This window comes from Uranotaenia lowii, chromosome 3, assembly GCF_029784155.1.
Source record: "Uranotaenia lowii strain MFRU-FL chromosome 3, ASM2978415v1, whole genome shotgun sequence".
NCBI classification, from domain to species: Eukaryota; Metazoa; Arthropoda; class Insecta; order Diptera; family Culicidae; genus Uranotaenia; species Uranotaenia lowii.
The window spans coordinates 24,397,046-24,415,256 of record NC_073693.1 but is presented as its reverse complement, the minus strand read 5'-3'; the positions used below and the strand labels follow the sequence as shown (position 1 = coordinate 24,415,256).

Below are 18,211 nucleotides of genomic sequence, written 5' to 3'. Positions count from 1 at the left end.
CAGATGACTCTAAAAAAAACCAAACAGGCTCAGTTCTAATTGTTAAAAAGTTGTCTTTTGCTCCCTTCTACCCCATTCTGCGCTACGTCCAGTTGAACTCATTTCAATAAGATTGTGTAATCTTCGCTCACGTTTCAAATCGCTACTGGGACAAACCGGGTAGAATTAATTAATTAATTAAACCATATACACATTCAACGGGTGGGCTAGCTTGAGCTTACCCATCAAGACGAAGCGAAAGGAAACACACCGGACATCCCTGGCCGGATCGACCGGGTAGTAGTAGTCGGATAGTGGAAGATATTTCCCTTCGAATTGGCATTAAATAGTAAATAAATGTGATAATTATGGCCAACACGCGCGCACCCAGTAAGTTAGGCATCACACAGCCGCTTATCTCAGGCGCCGGATTGAAAAATAGTAACAGAAAACGGCCCCGGTTGATGGACCGGCAAAATGACGTTGACTGGCTGGTGGCGGAAATATTGGCGAATGGAGGGAGGAACTTGTACTTGTAGAAGGTAAGATTCTTCACTACTTTTGTCGGGTGGTGAGTTTTTTGTTGTCGTTTTAGCTGCCGTTGGTGTTGGGTTTGTAGATTAAAAATACTTCGCTACTCATGTTCGTCTGCACGCGCCAGCACTAAAACTAACCTGGAAGTTTCTCGAGTACCACGAGTACTAAAAAGTGCGCAGAAATTAAAAAAATGTTCCTTAATTGAAAATAGTGTTTTAATTACAAGAACCCGTTTAAAATTCACCCATTCAAATTAAAGGTGGATAAGTTTTTTTTCGTGTGATATTTCTACTAGTAAGAACGCCAATTAATTCATAATATGAGACAATACTAAGCCCAACATAGGTACAGCTACACCAATAATGAAATTCCTTGGATGTGGAATTATCGGTATAAGATACTATGCCGGACCGGCATTATCAAGCTTTCTAACCTATCCCATATAGACGAAGCTGGATGGAAACAAACACAGACAATTGCTAACCGACTCAGATGGTGCACTGGGTAAAATATCGGACTGGCAAGCCGAGATGAGATGTTGCAGTGAGTTCGATTCTCACTATACTTTTTTTTGGGATGAATTATCGAATAGGGTGAAAGTCCCATAAAACGTTTTTCTTGTTTCGGTTGAATGTAGTGGTGATGCATCATTTTGCTTGGGAGCTCGAGTCTTTATGCCAGTAGTGCTTTAGCCGCAGCCCGTGGTGTAGAGGATAGCCTTCAAGTCTTCTAAGCCAGAGAGCATGAGATCGAATCCCGGTCACGGCAAACATAGTACACTTTCTGTGGGTTGGTGGTTATAGCATTTGTAAGATGCTAGCCATCATATCCTCGTAAGATGCACGCTTAGAGTTAAGAAAAAGGAATTTCTTCGAGGAAACATCAAGTTTCATTAAGATCCTGTATTTGTTTGTGTTCGTTAAAGAAAAATCATATCAACTTTGGTACAGTACACTTTTCAGCGCATTTTCGACACAAACATTTGATGAATAAGCATTGGAGTTTTGCAACCTCTTCTGTGGGTATATAGAGTGTCTCATTATGTCTAAGCACGACACAATTTAGGAGCCAACTTTTTTTTCCACTTTATTTTTTCTACACCCAAAATTCAGCCTCTGTGCCAATGGCGTGTAGTCAATTACATAGCATCATTGGTACAAGAAGATAACGCGATCGGTGCTGATTCGATTTGCTCCCACCGGCATTAATCTCCCAAGTTAACCGAATTGCGTATGTCTGAAAGAAACAATATAAAAACGCTTTCACGTCCCTCCCTATCGCATCACAAGACGAAGAAGGATGGAAATAAATACCGGCCAACACCAGGCAGCCAGCGAACCGAGCACTGTGCGTGTGAATGTAGCAAAAGCAACCACAAAAACATCCTTCTAATTCAATCCCTTCAATCCACCGGCAAACAACCACGGACGAGCTGTGCGTGTGTATGCAGTAAAAGCAACGAAAAAAACATTCCTTCAATTCAATTCGCCGGCAAACAACCACGGCTAAGCTGTGCGTGTGTATGTAGCAAAAGCAACAAGAATATATTCCTTCAACTCACCGGCAAACAAGCACCGGCCAAGCTGCCCGGCTTTAGCAGCTGTGTATATGTAGCGTGTGTATGTAATAGCAGGCAGTAAGCAAAGCACAGTTCTCATTCAATGGGTTTCCCGTTTCCTCCACTTCCGTTCCCTTTCCCGTTTCCATCGCAAGACAAATGAATACCTTGAAAGGAGGCCAAACGCCGGGAAGCCACTGTCGTGCGTTTCTTTTGTGATTGATCGGTGGCAGAATGCCTATGACAAATATCCCTCTTCCTGCATGAAGCTCAAATAGTACACTGGTTAAGATGTCGGTCTGGCAAGACCATATGGTTGGTGATTTGAGATCGATTCTCCCTACGGGCGCTGTGGTTTATATTTTTATTTTCTTGTTTCTGGGATGAATTATCCAATAGGAACGATATCCCATAAAATGTTTTTCTTGTTTTGCTTGAATGTAGTGGTCATGCATCATTTTAGTTGGGAGCCGAGTCCTTATGCCAGTTACGGTTTTTCAAACATATCATCTTCGGCACAGTGCACATTTCAGCGCATTATCGGCACAGAGATGTGCTAAATAGGCATTGGATTTTTGCAACCTTTTCTATGGGTGTACACTGTACAGTCTTCTTTTACAGTGAATCATTAAAAAATTTAATTCCAGTCAATTGGAGGCCAGTGATCAAATTTTTGATCGAAGACTGCTCATTAGCTTCAGCCTCCAGATTTCGGCCATTTTCCAGTCTTTTGTGAAGTTGTCGATAGAATCTGCAGGCTTCACACACAGAAAAAAAATTTGAATCCTTAACAACACTGAAATTGAAAAACCTTTAATATTACATGACGTTGAACGCAATTTATTGATGTAAATTTATAGATTGGAAAAAGTTGAAACCATAATAGCACTGAATTCGAATGACATGAATTTTACTTGACACGGAACGCGATTATTTGATGTAAATTTACATCACATATGATGTAAATAAAAAGAAGCATCCCATATGACGGAATTTTCAGTGCGAATTAAATATTACACGTCTTAAATATTTACATGTCTTTCAAATTTTACACGTCTTTTGAAATTCATAGACGTGTGATATTCAACTCGCTCTGAAAATTCCATAATATGTGTTACTTCTTTTTCGTTACATCATATGTGATGTAATTTTACAAATGTTTTTGGTCGCACACAATTCTTAACAACACTGAATAAGAAGTTTATTAAAATTACACGTCATGGAATGTGATAACGACATTGAATTTGTGTTTAATCAATATTACATATCCATGTCATGTAAAATTATAAACTGTCATGAACAGGACTATAGACAAAAGTAAACAAAGTGTCAAGTCAAGTTGTGCACCAAAGTATTTGTTTTAAGCAGTTTTCCCGCGAGTGAGGTTCCCGGAGATCTTCGTGAAGCAGGGATGCGGTTCCGTAAGCGGCTCCACGTTACTGAACTTAGGATCCGGGGAAGAAAATGAAAGGGTGAAGTGAATCCTAATAAAAAAAAATTGCGTGCTAATGCTTAACAAATTTTTGTCGCTAAATAAAATAAATTAAATTAGTTATTAAAAAGGTTTAATTTTTATGAAGACATGAGAAAATTTTATTATTGAATCATATAAACAAAAATAAAACAAAACAAATTCCAATTGGAAAGTTTCTCTTCCAATATTCAGTGAGATTATAATTTACATCATTTTTATTTTACACGTTGCAAAATTTTACATCTTTTCTATTTTACACGTTGCAAAATTTCACTGGCGTGTAATTTCCAACTAGCACTGAAAATTCCGTCATATATGATGCTTCTTTTTATTTACATCACATGTGATGTGATTTTACAGATTTTTTTCGTTGTGTGCATGTTTTCTCAAATACGATTAGCTAAGGGCTCATAAAGTCCCAAACAGTCTCGCTTGAGGACAATTTAGCGGATTCATGCCCTTCGGTACGATCTGGACTTTGTCGGATCTGTACCAAGACATCGTGTCTTTTGGGAAGTGAACTGATGATATATCGTATCCGTCCAAAACAGTACTGGGTGATCATGCTCAAGGATCATAGCGAGCAGACGACGGTTCAGGTACTCTCGGTCGTAAACTGCAGTATTTGTGTCAGTGATCACGAATGGCTTTGAATGAATTCCCAAACCTTTGACTTTTTAAAATTTAACGAATTTTTCGATAAAAATTGATGTCTCCATTTCGTCAATACTTTGCCAATCCTGAACTTGCGCGTTTTGTAATCAAACTTGCAAAAGGTTTTGTTATCGATGATAACGCACACCGAACTCTTGGTTTGACGCAAGCAACTTCTTTTTGACTCCGCTTTGGCTTCTTCTGCTTCTTATATGTCTTTAGCTCCAATCTTACCTTGATACGATGGAGAGAGAGGATTCCACTTTTTGGCCACATCTAGAACTGAGCACACTTCCTACTGGCATAAGCACGCATGACTTTCTGGTCCAAAGTTTTGTCCACCGGACTCGCATCTTGGACCACTCCAATGCTTACTTCTCCCATTTTCGCCAACTGACTCGGCAAAATTTTGGGGAAAGTCAACCATCAAATCATCTGTTTAAGCGTCATCCGGAATAAGCTAGGTTGAATCTAAATCGGGCTTAGACATTATAGGACACCCTATAGAAGATAGTGAATATTTCGCCGATGACGATGAGTGTGGTTAAACCTTAAAAATTGACTAAATAATCTAGCGAAAATAAAACTGTTTCACTATCCTACAAATTGTTTTGTACCATTCGGTCCAAGGTCATTCCGCAACTTTTAAAAACTTTTAAATATCTTATTTGGAAAGCTGATAAAATTTCAATGCGTTTTGAAGTGCTTTTTTATGATTTCCGTTGAAAAATAACAGAGTTATGTAGCTTTGAAATATGGGTTTATTTTATTTACAAAAAAATTTAACCAAATCTTACTCGAAAAATAAAAATGTCAGAAATCCCTAATTTTTTATTTTGGGGAAGATCTAAAGACCCCCGGCGCAAATATTCAGATAATAAAAAAAAATCACCATAACGAATCTACAATATCTTATGCTCAAAATAAAATCAATGCATGGTTGAATCAGATTGAATACATGGTTTTTTTTTTTGACAATTTTGAAAAATTTGACAATTTTGACGATTTTGACAATTTTTGCAATTTCGACAATTTTGACAATTTTTACATTTTTGACAATTTTTAAAAAGACATACACCGTCTTAGCCGATTTAGGCTTTACAGACTGAATAAATGACGTGGACAACTTAAGATTAACATTAACACCCAGTACCGAGATGGGAATCGAACCCATGCCATCAGTGGACCTAGCCATTACCGTCTTACCACGCTAACCACTCGATTGGTTGAAATGGTAAACCATGTCACGGTAAATCATGCATTTTTTTTTGTTTTGAACAGCACCTTCTGATAAATTGACCTAAGTTCATACGGATCCAATCCAGACAACTATATTTATGGCTCATAAAATTTTCTAAGCAATGGACAAGTTTATTTGGGAGAGTGTTAAAATTTGGCATCATGCTAGTTCTCATTTTGGACGACAGGAACGATTCGCTCTAATTCAGGGGTGAGCAACCCGCGGCCCGCGGGCCGCATGTGGCCCGCGAGACCCTTATGTGCGGCCCGCAAAGCTTTTTTCAAATGTTCATGCCTAAACTTTTTTCTACAATGGATTATTAGGAAAAATGAATATGACATGGTATTATATGCGCTAATCTGCATTTTGCCAACAATCATTCAGATTGTTAACCTTTTCCCTAGCTTTTGAAGCATTTATTATGTTCTGTTCAAGGCATAAATGCAATATTATCTATTGGCGTAATGTAATAATGGAGTTTTTTTTTGTTATTCAGGAATCAGGATACATTTTTCCTAATAATTCAACTCCTACAAATTTGAAAAGCAAAATCCATTGAAGTTAGGAAGAACAGCTAAAAATCGGAATGATCAAAGGAATTTCGAAGTCCGTTAGTCAAGTCATTATTTTCGTTTCAAGCAAAAATAAAGTTTTATGATAAAAAAAAGCTCAGCAGATAATATTTTTAAATTATTCTATATAATTCGACAAAAAGGATGGTTCGGGAATCATTAAAAAACTGGAAAAAATTAAAACTAACACCTTGTGATATATTTTTTATTTCTGAATATTGACGAAAATTACGAAAGTTTAATAATAATGAGTGGGTGAACGTTTTTGATTTTTTTATCAACTTGAATTATCCGGCATCAAAGTTACCGACAAAAATAAAAGTTTTTGATAAAAGCAACAGATATCTGAAATTCTGTGATTCGATCCAAAGGGTCTTTGACAATTATCTGTGATGTTTTTTTTTTCAGAAATTTGATAGAAAGTTTATAACAAACTTCGAAAAATTGAGTTATTTCACTTTAAAATCGCATTCCCCATTACCAAAGTCATTATATTATTAAAGAAATTATATCCCAATATATCTGGATAAGATAAAAAAAAATAAAAATCTGCATGAAAATTCTAGAATTAAGAATGTAGTTTTGTAGATACCTGTCTGTGATTTTGACCACCTTGTTCAATTTCAATTTAAGAAACGGGGGTTTTACCGTTTGAAGAAAAAAATCTAGATTTTGGGGACAAGTTTTAATTGTGGAAAAAAATCCCACAAAGTCAATTAGCGATTAAACGTCCAACGCTAAGAAGACAGCGATTTCTTTGAATTCATATTTTTCACACTCTTAGTTATCATTGTGGATGGCTCCAGGAAATTTTTAAATGGAAGTGATGACGAATAATAGTACCATGGGTTTGAACAAGAATGTTCTATGAACGAATGTTTGCCAAGAAGTACTTTAAAAAAATTGAGAGAGTTATTATAAGTGCGGCCCGCTGACAAAATTTCAAATTTAAATTGGCCCGTTGGTTCAAAAGGTTGCTCACCCCTGCTCTAATTGATTATTTATCTTCAGCAATTGATTTTGAATAAATTTAAAAGAAAAACTTAATTTAATAAATCTTTTAGAACAAATTTCGTATACTTACTTGGAAGACCTTGCCGTAGCCGCCCTTGCCGAGCACCTTTTTCAGTTCGAAATCCTGCGGACCCAGCTTGATCCGCGGGTTGACGATCTCCTCCGACAGCGGGATCGTTTCCGAACATTCTGGATCGAGATTACTGTGCAGGTGGAGTTCCGGTTCTAGATCGACCTGGTTGAAGGAAAAAAAAAGAAAAAAAAAGTATGAGTTAGGAAACTAAAATCGATTTTTTTAGTGATTGAGAGTTTTAGAAAAAGAAATGTATATAGACAGAATATTTATGGGTAAACACCATTTACAAATGGTTTTTCTCTAGCTAACATCCTCTTCAGAAGTGTGAAGACATAATAAATTCTGCTGACTGACGACAGACCGGTTAAGTCGGACTCATTGATAAATGCCAAACGGTGAGTTTTCTTCTCTCTCTTCATCATAATTCATAGCAAATAATTTTGAATGAACATTTCTCTGAATGGAGCGCAGCGCACGATTGCTGAAATAGGATCCATTCAATCGCCGAAGAGCTCGTCGTCGTAGGTATTTATTGTGGCCACAAACGGCTGTTGGTCCGAATAACCGATTTTGGCCTATGTCGCGCCATACTAAATAGTAGGTATATGGCTGCAAAAGCTGCGCCATCATAGCCATAGCGAAGTTTCACTGTCAAAGTCATAATAAATTGAACGTGTGGGAAAATAAATAAAAACTAATAAAAACAAAAGTTTGTCTGCCTTCAGATAGCGCATGGTGTTTAACTTTCAAATGGAGGTCTGCCACCAGAGCAGTGGGATTCATTCGGGGTGATCGTGGAGACTGGAACTTGGACATATTTCACTAACTGGTTTGGAAACGCTTGCAAATCACAACCGGAATAACGTAAGCATTCGATGATGTAGGCATTTCGGCTGAGGATTGCAACTAAAATTAATTTTTAAACGACAGAATCGAATTTATTTTTGTTGATTTTTAAGATATTTTATAAATGACTGACTTGACTGACTGATTTGACTGACTGACTTGCCTGACTGACATGACTGACTGCCTGACTGACTCGACTGACTTGACTGACTGATTTGATTGACTGAATTGAATGAATTGACTGTCTAGGATGACTTGACTAACTTGACTGACTGACATGACTGACTGACTTGACTGACTTGACTGACTTGACTGACTTGACTGACTTGACTGACTTGACTGACTTGACTGACTTGACTGACTTGACTGACTTGACTGACTTGACTGACTTGACTGACTTGACTGACTTGACTGACTTGACTGACTTGACTGACTTGACTGACTTGACTGACTGAATGACTTGACTGACTGACTTGACTTGACTGACTTGACTGACTTGACTGACTTGACTGACTTGACTGACTTGACTGACTTGACATGACTGACTGACATGACTGACTGACATGACTGACTTGACTGACTTGACTGACTTGACTGACATGATTGACTTGATTGACTTGACTGACTTGACAGATTTGACTGTCTTGACTGACTTGATTGACTTGACTGACTTGACTGACTTGACTGACTTGACTGACTTGACTGACTGAATGACTTGACTGACTTGACTGACTTGACTGACTTGACTGACTTGACTGATTTGACTGACTTGACTGACTTGACTGACTGAATGACTTGACTGACTGACTTGACTTGACTGACTTGACTGACTTGACTGACTTGGCTGACTTGTCTAACTTGACTGACTTGGACTGACTTGACTGACTGACATTGATTGACTTGATTGACTTGACTGACTTGACTGACTTGACTGACTTGACTGAATTGACTGACTTGACTGACTTGACTGACTTGACTGACTTGACTGACTTGACTGACTTGTCTTATTTGACTGACTGACTTGTCTAATTTGACTGACTGACTTGACTGACTTGACTGACTTGACTGACTTGACTGACTTGACTGACTTGACTGACTTGACTGACTTGACTGACTTGACTGACTTGACATGACTGACTGACATGACTGACTGACATGACTTGATTGACTTGACTGACTGACTGACTTGACTGACTTGACTGACTTGACTGACTTGACTGACTTGACTGACTTGACTGACTTGACTGACTTGACTGACTTGACTGACTTGACTGACTTGACTGACTTGACTGACTTGACTGACTTGACTGACTTGACTGACTTGACTGACTTGACTGACTTGACTGACTTGACTGACTTGACTGACTTGACTGACTTGACTGACTTGACTGACTTGACTGACATGATTGACTTGATTGACTTGACTGACTTGACAGATTTGACTGTCTTGACTGACTTGATTGACTTGACTGACTTGACTGACTTGACTGACTTGACTGACTTGACTGACTTGACTGACTGAATGACTTGACTGACTGACTTGACTTGACTGACTTGACTGACTTGACTGACTTGACTGACTTGACTGACTTGACTGACTTGACTGACTTGATTGCCTTGATTGACTTGACTGACTTGACAGATTTGACTGACTTGACTGACTTGATTGACTTGACTGACTTGATTGACTTGACTGACTTGACTGACTTGACTGACTTGACTGACTTGACTGACTTGACTGACTTGACTGACTTGACTGACTTGACTGACTTGACTGACTTGACTGACTTGACTGACTTGACTGACATGATTGACTTGATTGACTTGACTGACTTGACAGATTTGACTGTCTTGACTGACTTGATTGACTTGACTGACTTGACTGACTTGACTGACTTGACTGACTTGACTGACTTGACTGACTGAATGACTTGACTGACTGACTTGACTTGACTGACTTGACTGACTTGACTGACTTGGCTGACTTGTCTAACTTGACTGACTTGGACTGACTTGACTGACTTGACTGACTTGACTGACTTGACTGACTTGACTGACTTGACTGACTTGATTGACTTGATTGACTTGACTGACTTGACAGATTTGACTGACTTGACTGACTTGATTGACTTGACTGACTTGATTGACTTGACTGACTTGACTGACTTGACTGACTTGACTGACTTGACTGACTTGACTGACTTGACTGACTTGACTGACTTGACTGACTTGACTGACTTGACTGACTTGACTGACTTGACTGACTTGACTGACTTGACTGACTTGACTGACTTGACTGACTTGACTGACTTGACTGACTTGACTGACTTGATTGACTTGACTGACTTGACTGATTGACTTGACTGACTTGACTGACTTGACTGACTTGACTGACTTGACTGACTTGACTGTCTTGACTGTCTTGATTGACTGACTGACTTGACTAGACTTACTAGACTGACTTGACTGACTCGACCAGCTCAACTGATTGGACTGACTGAATCACATGACTGACTGAATTGATTGACTTGTTTGATCGACTTGACTCACGGATTATACATACTTTTGTCGAAAATCTCTAACCATTCTTACTGTTAAAACTATCGAAATTCTTTGAGTGGCATAGACTAACACAGCTGACACATTGTCACTTGTTATACCTACTAATGTGAATAAAAATTTACAACATCTCCATAAAATGGCTGGTTGTTATGGTTGTTGAACGTTTGGCTTTTGGGGAACAGTTGGCTGACACAAGGCGGTATAGATGACAGGGCCCCCTCCTAGCTAGGGGATTGTTTACTCATATGGAAAATAATTATTTATCTCGTAAACCACACATTGTACGTCACCTACGCGGCATCGTTCGCTTATTGACGACGAGATGGAATGTGAACCAAGCAGCAGGGTATGAATGTTATTTGAAAATTTTGCTTAAATTTCTATGAAGTTTGTTTTGGCTTTGTAATATTGTTGTTGCTGAAATACTTTCCGAATTTTTACTGATAATAAATTTTAAACACTTTTTTGTTGACTCGTTTTTTTTATTAAATTAGCATAAACACACGGTTCAAAGTGAACGGACTAAGCAAATTATAAAAAAAATAGAAAAACAAGCGGGCCCCATCGACTACCTTATGGTACTCAAAAAAAAAACAGGAACACAAGCTGATCGAATCAGAATCAGTTCCAATAATTTCGATAAAGTTTGATTGATCACACCTAGTACACTACTACTTTTCGATGTCGAAAAGCGAGTAATGAAATCTTAGATTTACATATAACTCTCAAATTAGTGCTTGTAGTACCAATACAGTTTAATTTTGACACAGTATTCAGTATTTAACCGTACAGAAATTTTAAGAAATGCAGGTACAATCTTCATCTTTATAAGCTTCTGTTAACACAACTCTGTATTGCAAAAACGGTTTACTATTCCTGTATTTTAATTATACCTACTAGCCTCTCTCTGTCATGTGACAAAGTCGATTATTCTAATCTGCACCGTCATCATGAGAGCTGAATAATTCATCAAGCACTGGGGATCAAACAAATTAATGCGTAATCAAAACCAACTCAGATAAGGCGTAATAGAATGTAAGTTTCAAATGTAAATGTAAATTGGAATAATTGTAAAAATTAAGACACCAGATACTTAAAACCGCGAAGAATCTGCTCAAATTTCCGGGGAAACTCTGATGAGGCGATACGTTCTTAGATGCGGGAAGCAGATGAACCTATACATTTCTGCCATTCACAATCACTACCAACGTACGTAAGCTGGCCGAAAAACCTTGATAAGGCTGTTGACACCCTCATCGACACCGAAGGCGGCAAATTTGAATTCAATTTCGATTGCCGGTCGAAGCTGTCTGCTGCTGTATGCTTTCACATTTGGAGCGTTTTTTTTTATTTCCTCAAGCCATTATCAAAACAGCTGAGCTCAATCGTTCCTCCAAAGAGAGGGAGGTAAACATTGCCTGTTTTTTACGTTGTTCAAATGATTATTTGTTTTTCCAACGAATTTCATCTTAATTTTGACAATTCTAATGAAGGAACTTGTGTATACAAGAGATTTGGTTGTTAAAATAATTTGTTAAAAAATGAATCTAATAAATTCAAAACTGCTAAAAATATTACTCCAGAATGAGCATTAAATGCACCTCAGCCATATGCTGACACATCTTAACATCATTAATTTTTTTATAGGTTATATCCTTGAAATTCGCTCCGATGCAGAGTATCGTGCTTTGCGTGACATTGGTAAAAGGGAAACAAAATAATAAATGGAATTTATCAAAACTTTCTCTTTTCCCATTCATCACTGCGGCCGCCACTTCTGCTTTTCCCAGGCGCGCACCCAATTTGCGAACGGAATCAAATTGCAATGAATGTTGTTGGTTGAACTAAAAAAAAACAATGAGCATGTGGTGTTATTAAGATGGGGAGAACCGGAATTGACTACATAAGAGCAAAGAGGGAGAAAAGCGAAAGGCTTTTATGCATATGGATGGATTGCCCCCCCCCCCCCCCCCCCTGGTTTGGTATGGGAAAAAGTCGGGTGCGAACATGACCTACCTGACATATTTTCAACGTATGGTGGCTGCATCTGCCCCAGGCTGTTTTTTCTAGTGGTACCTTCTCTTTAGTACTTTCTTTAGGTATGCAGCCGACGCGACGATGCGCTTCTGATGCTATCAGAGAGGTAGCCTTGTTAATGGTAATCTAAAACTGATGAACCAAGCTCATATTTTCCGGTAATAAAATTCGATGAAGCTATCACCTTTAACAAGCAGAATGAAATTATATGTACGCAAAACTCTTCCGGCATTTCTGTAAAAAGCCGTTCGAATGAAGATGCGACTCTTGGCGAATTATTGGCGGCAAAATAAGAAAAAGTATGCCTTTTCTCCAGCCATGGCGACCGTCAAAATTTTATTGGAGTTCGATTTTTGAAACCCTTCTCAAGACTTCGGCGTGGCTTTCAAAATTCTGACGGTCGCCATGTCAGGAGAAAATTACTTTTAGAATTCCCAGGTAGATTCATTTGGTGATTGTCTTAAATTTTTAGAGGTGTGGTTCAGGCATCCAAAAAATTAGAAAAAAAATTGCACCTCTTCTTAACAAACAAAAAAAACTAGGAAAATGTTTTCCAATAAGACTAACAACGCTGTTGAATTACACATTGGTGTGCTGCGACTAACGTCCATGTGGCGCTGAAGGATATAAACGATGATAACTAGATCGTTTAGTAGGGGATTCGGCATCCTTCAGTTTCGAAATTAGACCTCAACCTAAATCGCGCAAAAAGTGTAGAACTCCATCAAATAGGACATTTGAAGACGTGAAATATTGTTATCAGTTCCAGAAGATTTTTACCCGTTATTTCTACTATTATTATTAAAAAAAAATTCTAATTTGTCAACAAAACTGCTTCTAGAATGTTTCTGAAATTCCTCATTGGTACCACTACAGTCTGAAATCCCTCATCTAAGACAGAAAACCACATATGATCGTTGAAGATTCGACAAAACCATCCCAATTCAAAGATTCGGGCCGGCGCGACCGTCTAACTAAGTTGTGGTGCAAAATGGCCAACCACCATCACAAGTAGGAAGGTACATAGGAACGCAGTTATTTAGAATGGGGGGAAGCACAAAAAAAAATATGAAAAGGAAACGAAACAAGCCGAACGCGGCGGCGGCGACGATAAAAAAACGTTTCATTGCCTTCGTCAAAATATTCCGTTTGCACTACCTTGAACCCGAATTTCGGTGGTTTGAATCACCAGGCCAAACATTGGAACTAGAAGAAGGGAAGAACTGGGAGCTGGGAAAGATAGGGATTTGTTGGTGTGATGTGTGTGTGTATTGGACGAGACGAGACAAGACGAGACTGACGACGACAACGTCGACGACCGGCTTGTAAAAAAGGGGGCCCGCTTCTCGATGTGGTGAGGAGTTTGGCGACAATTCGGGACCTTTTTTATGAGTATGTTGCGTTAATTCCTCAAGAGGCCGAGGGAAATTGAATAGATACAGATACGTTCCTCTTACAACTACCGGCCAACGCTCTATCGATGGGTTACGAAATTATTAAATCAAATAATATTAAATTGGAAATCAAACCTTAAAATAAGAAATGAAATAACCCATTAGGAGGGGTTACCAAAAATAATTCCTTAGATATTTAAATAAACATGTGTAGGTGTTTTTTTGTTTTTTTTTTTCAAACGAACACACACACATGATCTCAGTGATACTTCATGTTTTTTAGAAAGATCCTCTAGCCTTAATTCGCGTACATCTCTCGAAGTTATGATGGCTTATAAACGCTTAAACCACCAGACCACAGGATGTGTACTATTTATGCCATGACCGGGTTCCGATCTCATGTCACTTGGCGTGGATGACTTGAACTCAAACAACTACGCCAATCCGCTGTTTGAACCAGTTATAATTTTCATCATCATATTGGTGTTTTTAAAGTATATGAGAGTACTTCTGAAAGCCTTGAGAACTCCTGAGTAGACGTAATAGCCTTTCAAGACTTTCTGAGAAGAGTTCAAGTAGTATCTAAGAGAAATCTAAAGAAAAACTCTTAAAAATTTCTGAGAGAATTCTTAAGAGTTTCTGAGAGGACTCTGAAGAGTTCTTACGAAGGTTAAAAATTAATGAGATTATTTAAAAGGGTGTCTGGGACAACTCTTAAATTTTTTGCAAAAACTGTGAAGAGCTCCTGCGTTTACACGTGAACTTTTTAAGAGGACACCAGAGAGATCCTAAGCAGACTTTAAAAATCTTTGATAGGATTAAGGACTCCAGAGAGTTTTGGAGATCTTGAAAGTTTCGAAAATGACTTTCAAGCATGGATGGTCGGCATCCCAAACAACAAAGAGCCTGGAGTACGGGAGAAAAGTTTTTTTTTAGTTCGGCTTCCCGGTGATGTCAACCTTCCAGATTTTTTCTGGGTCTTCTAGACTTTTTGGATTTTTGCCAGACATTTTTTTAGGTTTCCAGACTTCCAGACTTTTGTCATTTTTCCAGACATTTCCAGACTTTTGAGTTTCGACATACATTTTCTGACAAAACAGTGAAAATTCAAAATTTTCGTTGCAAAATGACAGGAAATGATTCGAATTAGTAATTGAAGAGTGAGGAATGCCACGAAGATGGTAGTAAAACAGGAAGTAAAGCAGAAAACGTAGTACCGCCGATATCACCACAATAGTCTCCGGCATTGGTTGTGTTGTGTATAGAATGATGGAATGTATGATTATGAGGAAGTAATAAGTGTTATTCCCTAGACTGCAATATTGTGATCTGGCGACCAAAAAAAAAAGGTCATCACCTATAAACTTCGCCATCAAGACTTTTCCACACTTTTCCAGACATTTTTACAAAATCTTCCAGACATTTCTGAAAACCAGTTGACATCACACTGGTTGACTTACACGAGCTGTAAGAGGAGGCAAGTCTGAGAGCTTTCGCATCTGAGTGGGAGAAAGCAAATTCTAAACAAAGAGCGCCCTAGTGTTTCATTCATACGCCTTAGTGTAAATGAAGTAAAAAATTATTTAGACTCCCATCACACAACGTAGAAAAAATAACAAAAATTTCTCCCAAGCAACCATGCTCACTGCTGTTTGCTGTTTTGGATTTTTATTCTTGCGTTCAGAGAAGAGGTGCCAGATGGTTTCGTAAAAAAATCTGGACACAGTGAAGAAATTTATACAGGATTTTCCAGGGAACCAGTAGATTGGTTGAAATGAAATTCAGCTCATCTTAGATTACATAAATTCAGGCGAAATAGCGGTGCTTTATACGCCATAATTTATGCAATAGAAGAGATAAAAATTTAGCTGGCTTTTAGTTTATACCGAAAAAGGGCCGTTTAAGAGGTTAGCTTAGCTTAGCTTAGCTTGGTTGACTACTCATATCCACCTTAAATCATTGAACTTGAAATGCTGTGTAGATATGATCATTCATCAAAAATATACAAAAAAAAAAATGAAACTTCTGATAACATATTTATCTAGTTCTTTACTCAACTTACGCATTTCAAATTCCATGATCGCTGGCGTGGCTAAGCAGAACAAGTTCTACCTCGCCAATGGTTGCTACTCCGTGATTAATCGAGGCCATCAATTTTGCACAAAGTCCAAAAGAATGGTGCTTGGGATTAGCAGTACATTCTCAATGTACAAAACTCATGCTCTCCTATTCTATAAATGATTAATAACGGCGCCGGTCACGTCCTAGTAGTCAATGCGGAAAAAGGAAGGAATGTTAGTATGATACTCTTTAGGTTGAACTAGCAACCTCATGCTCCTGCATACTCCAAAAATAGTTTTGAAATAGTCAGAACCAGAGATAAGTTAGTATCACAAACTATGGAAACCGTCTATACGTCTGCGAATCCATACTCAAGCATCAAAGGAAGGGGTTGTGTTAGTTAATGAAAGGTAGAGATCAGGATCCATTTTGGTGAATGGTGCGATCGAGTTTTCCTACACCTCCTATGCTCCTAGATATTTCCTAAGGAATCTCCTATTTCTATCTTTGAGGCAGTGATAAGAAATTTAATAGTAAATGAAAAAATATTCTAAAATTTTCTAAGCTAACTTGTTTTCCTAGCTGTTATTCCTGCTACATTAATGTATTTTCAAAAACGACTTTTCAGGGTAAAAATACTTCTATCAAACTTCAAAGAATATTTATAAGGAGACATAAAGAAAACTAAAGTTTTGTTAATGAATGAAGTGATCCTCTATTTTTGTTTATTTTACTTTATCAATTTGTTATGTGAATTGTGATGATTGAATAAGATCGTTTTTGGAAACCCATCAACATAAATCAACTCTTTGCCTCACAATTATGTTAACGGTTATTTTAGTTCCTTAATTAAGGTCGATACTGTTGTTTCTGTTAAATGATTCCCTTGTTGATAAATTTGCTATATTTATTTTATCTTTGTATGACAAGAATGCCTAACCAAAATTGGATTGCAAAACGTTTCTATTCAACAACATACATACACAACATACATGCATACAAATGGTCGAAAAATTTTTATTTGAATGTTTTTTTTTATTTCTATCACTAAAAAAGGGGTTGTCAGTTCTTTTATTTAAAAACTAACTCAACTCATTCAAAAAAATATTAATAAAAAAACCGCTATCCGGTACATAACGGAGAAAAATCTGGGATCAAAAACGGTAGCATTCTTGTTGTGATCTATTTTGGGCGTTAAACTTGAATCTTTATCTTCATTAGCAATGATTTTTTTCAATTTTCCACTTTTTGTAAATTTGTAATAGCAAAAGTCTCGCCCGACATCTTCGAGAACTGTTTCTATTTTTTAAACAAAAAAGTGTAAATGAACCGTTTTCAAAATTAGTCGTGTGTCATCGGTTGAAAACATAAAAAAATCCAAAGATTTAAAAATAAAAAATAAAAAATCAATCTTAAATAAAAAATATTCGGAGATTTTAAAAATTTCTTGTTTGTTTTAAATTAAAAAAAAAAGATTTGTTTTCAACCACACCGAATGTTTATGTACAAACAAAGGAAGCTTGCCAAGACGTGGCAAATTTTCATTTTTCCCAAACCCTTAAAGATTAAAGTTAAAAAAAGAAACTAAATAAATAATAAAATAAACATAAGAAGGATACTTATCTTGTAGGTTTCAGAATAGCATCCATTCGTCATAACTTGGTTGCAAAAAAAAAATTATCCTTACAACTCATCAGCGAACGAGTGAGACGGTCAACAAAACCACATGAACGCCGGTCATCGTTAGCGCGAATGAAGCGAAAATCGAGAAAAAAACACCTACGCATAGTTGAACAGAAACTTTCACTAGAGTAAACAAGTTTTAACTTTAAATTTCAGACACCGGGGGACTTATCACACAAAATATTACTATGTTTCGGTCACAAATTGTAAATTACACAAACTTATCACATTTTTAACGAAAATGATCCAGAATTTCTTTAAAAGCAAGGAATTAACGCGGACACGTAAACAAACCTGACTCAACTGACACCGAAACTCTCGAAGTCCTCCCAGAAATATCAATTGCATATATTTTCTAAACTTTAAAATATATCGATCGCAACAGAAGCCCCGGAATAGTTGAAATTAACAGTAATTTTTCATTCGCGAGAAAACAAACGGGAGAAACGCGACGGCGAAAAAAAAACACACCCGTTCTTGAGCACGGCTTGCTGCGATCTCCGAAAAAAGGGCCGTTTAAGAGG

At 37.6% G+C, this 18,211-nt stretch overlaps 1 protein-coding gene across 3 annotated transcripts in view; it reads right to left on the bottom strand.

Annotated features, from left to right (window-relative positions):
* LOC129757799 (ribosomal protein S6 kinase beta-2) overlaps positions 1–18,211 on the bottom strand; it is a 95,252-nt gene that overhangs the window by 15,388 nt on the left and 61,653 nt on the right. For all 3 annotated transcript variants that reach the window (XM_055755107.1, XM_055755105.1, XM_055755106.1), the window contains one exon: positions 7,099–7,263. In XM_055755107.1, the coding sequence (XP_055611082.1) occupies positions 7,099–7,263 (165 nt within the window). The remainder of the gene's footprint in view (positions 1–7,098; positions 7,264–18,211) is intronic.